At 34.4% G+C, this 1734-nt stretch overlaps 1 protein-coding gene across 1 annotated transcript in view; it reads left to right on the plus strand.

The window, feature by feature from the left end:
- The first annotated feature begins 225 nt into the window (after positions 1-225).
- Positions 226-1734, plus strand: part of LOC132037578 (uncharacterized) — a 47490-nt gene continuing 45981 nt past the window's right edge. Inside the window, exons 1-3 of the mRNA XM_059428113.1 lie at positions 226-514; positions 599-841; positions 938-1258. Coding sequence (XP_059284096.1) covers positions 1205-1258 — 54 coding nt within the window. The 5' untranslated portion in view covers positions 226-514; positions 599-841; positions 938-1204. The remainder of the gene's footprint in view (positions 515-598; positions 842-937; positions 1259-1734) is intronic.

The following is a 1734-nucleotide window of genomic DNA, read 5'->3' on the forward strand; positions in this document are numbered from 1 at the left end:
AAAGAATGACCATTTCATATTTGAAAACAATTCTAAATGATTTATAAGCGCGCGGAATATATGCGCCATTTTACGCGCGAGTTCAAAAGTCATCTCTCTTTTTTCTTAAGCTCAACCTTTCAAAATCAATAAGTTCGCGTAAATTGAAGCTAGGAGAATTGATTAATTAGTGGTCAATTAATTAATTAATAGAATTCAGGAAGCAGAGAGTCAAAGACACTTGGCGTAAGAAAGAATATGCAACGTAGGCCCCTTCTCCTGAGAAAAAGGATAAACAAAGAAGACGTCAACATTCAATCTTACCCCAAATTTCCATGAAAAAATTTCTCTCAAAGAATGTGCAGCAAAAACAGGACTTCTCAACTGACAATTCCCCATTATGTGGGCATGACAAATTTCTCTCTTTTTTGTGAAGAACAAGGATGTCAATTAGACCAAGTCGCTCACAAGTAGCTATCTTTTCTCCTCACTTTTTGCTCGTAAATCTGTTCACTCCATGCATTTTCACAGTTTGGTCGAATTTCTACTTCCAGTTAGTCTTGATTTTGCTTGCAAATCTTGCTATCTTTTGACATTTGGTTCGTTGTTTTTTATACAGGTGCTTAGTCTATTTCTCTCTTTGACAAATTCAAACGGATCATTAGTTTTTCCTCTGTTTCTTTGCTTCCTCCTGAATTTTCATATCCCATGGAAACTCTTAAAGCTTCTTCTCTTCTCTGAATATGGCTTCTCTTTCTCGTTTCCTCTATCAGAATCTGTTTTTGTCACTTACTACTGTATTTGCCTCTATTTTCATCTATTTGGCTCCTCCGTTAAGCTTCATCACCACATTCTTCCTCAGGTATTTTAATTACCTATTTATAGTTGCTTCATGTAATTCAAGATTATTTTTTTTTTTTCATTATTTTCATGATCCTGGTATTTTTTTGTATTACAGATTAAGAAGGGGTTGTGCTCCTCTAAACAAGAAATCAAACATTACTGATGTTTTACCCAAAGACTATCAGAAAGAAACAGATTTTTCAGAGACAGAGCAGCAGTTAGATTCTGAGTCTGATGATTTTAAGGATGTTCTGAATTCCCTGATTCGGAAAATAATGAAGATATTCAGGAAACAGAATTCTGTTTTACATTTAAATTCCCAACCTATGAAGAATTTTGTAAGAGCAAGGAAGACAAAGGTGAATTTTTTAGCTCTGAATGGATGCCCTCTACATGTAACAATACAAAGGTTGTTACATGTAAGACAGAAACAGAGGTTGTTGAAACAGAGGATATGAAACAAGTTCATAGTAAAAGTGAAGCCTTTAATGAGGTAAGAAAAGGGAATTTGGGTAGCTTAATGTGTGATAAAGTTCATAGTAAAAGTGAAGCCCTTAATAAGGAAAGAAAAGGGAATTGGGACAATTTAACGTGTGATGAAGTTTATTGTAAAAATGAAGGCCTTAATGAGGAAAAAAAAGGGAATTGGGACAATTTAACGTGTGATGAATTTCATTGTAAAAGTGAAGCCCTTAATGAGGAAAGAAAAGGAATTTGGACAATTTAACGTGTTATGAAAGAGAAAACTGAGGAAATGAATTCCATGAAAGGAGAATCAGATCCTGGAAACAAGCAATTTCTTGTGGAACCAGATTTCACTGATGACTTTTTTCAATCTGAGAAGGATTCTATATCTACTGATTCTGATACTGTGTCAATTGGTTTTGAGCATATGTGTTATCTTCGATGAAC

The sequence above is a fragment of the Lycium ferocissimum genome, chromosome 2 (genome assembly GCF_029784015.1).
Source record: "Lycium ferocissimum isolate CSIRO_LF1 chromosome 2, AGI_CSIRO_Lferr_CH_V1, whole genome shotgun sequence".
In the NCBI taxonomy this organism is placed as follows: Eukaryota; Viridiplantae; Streptophyta; class Magnoliopsida; order Solanales; family Solanaceae; genus Lycium; species Lycium ferocissimum.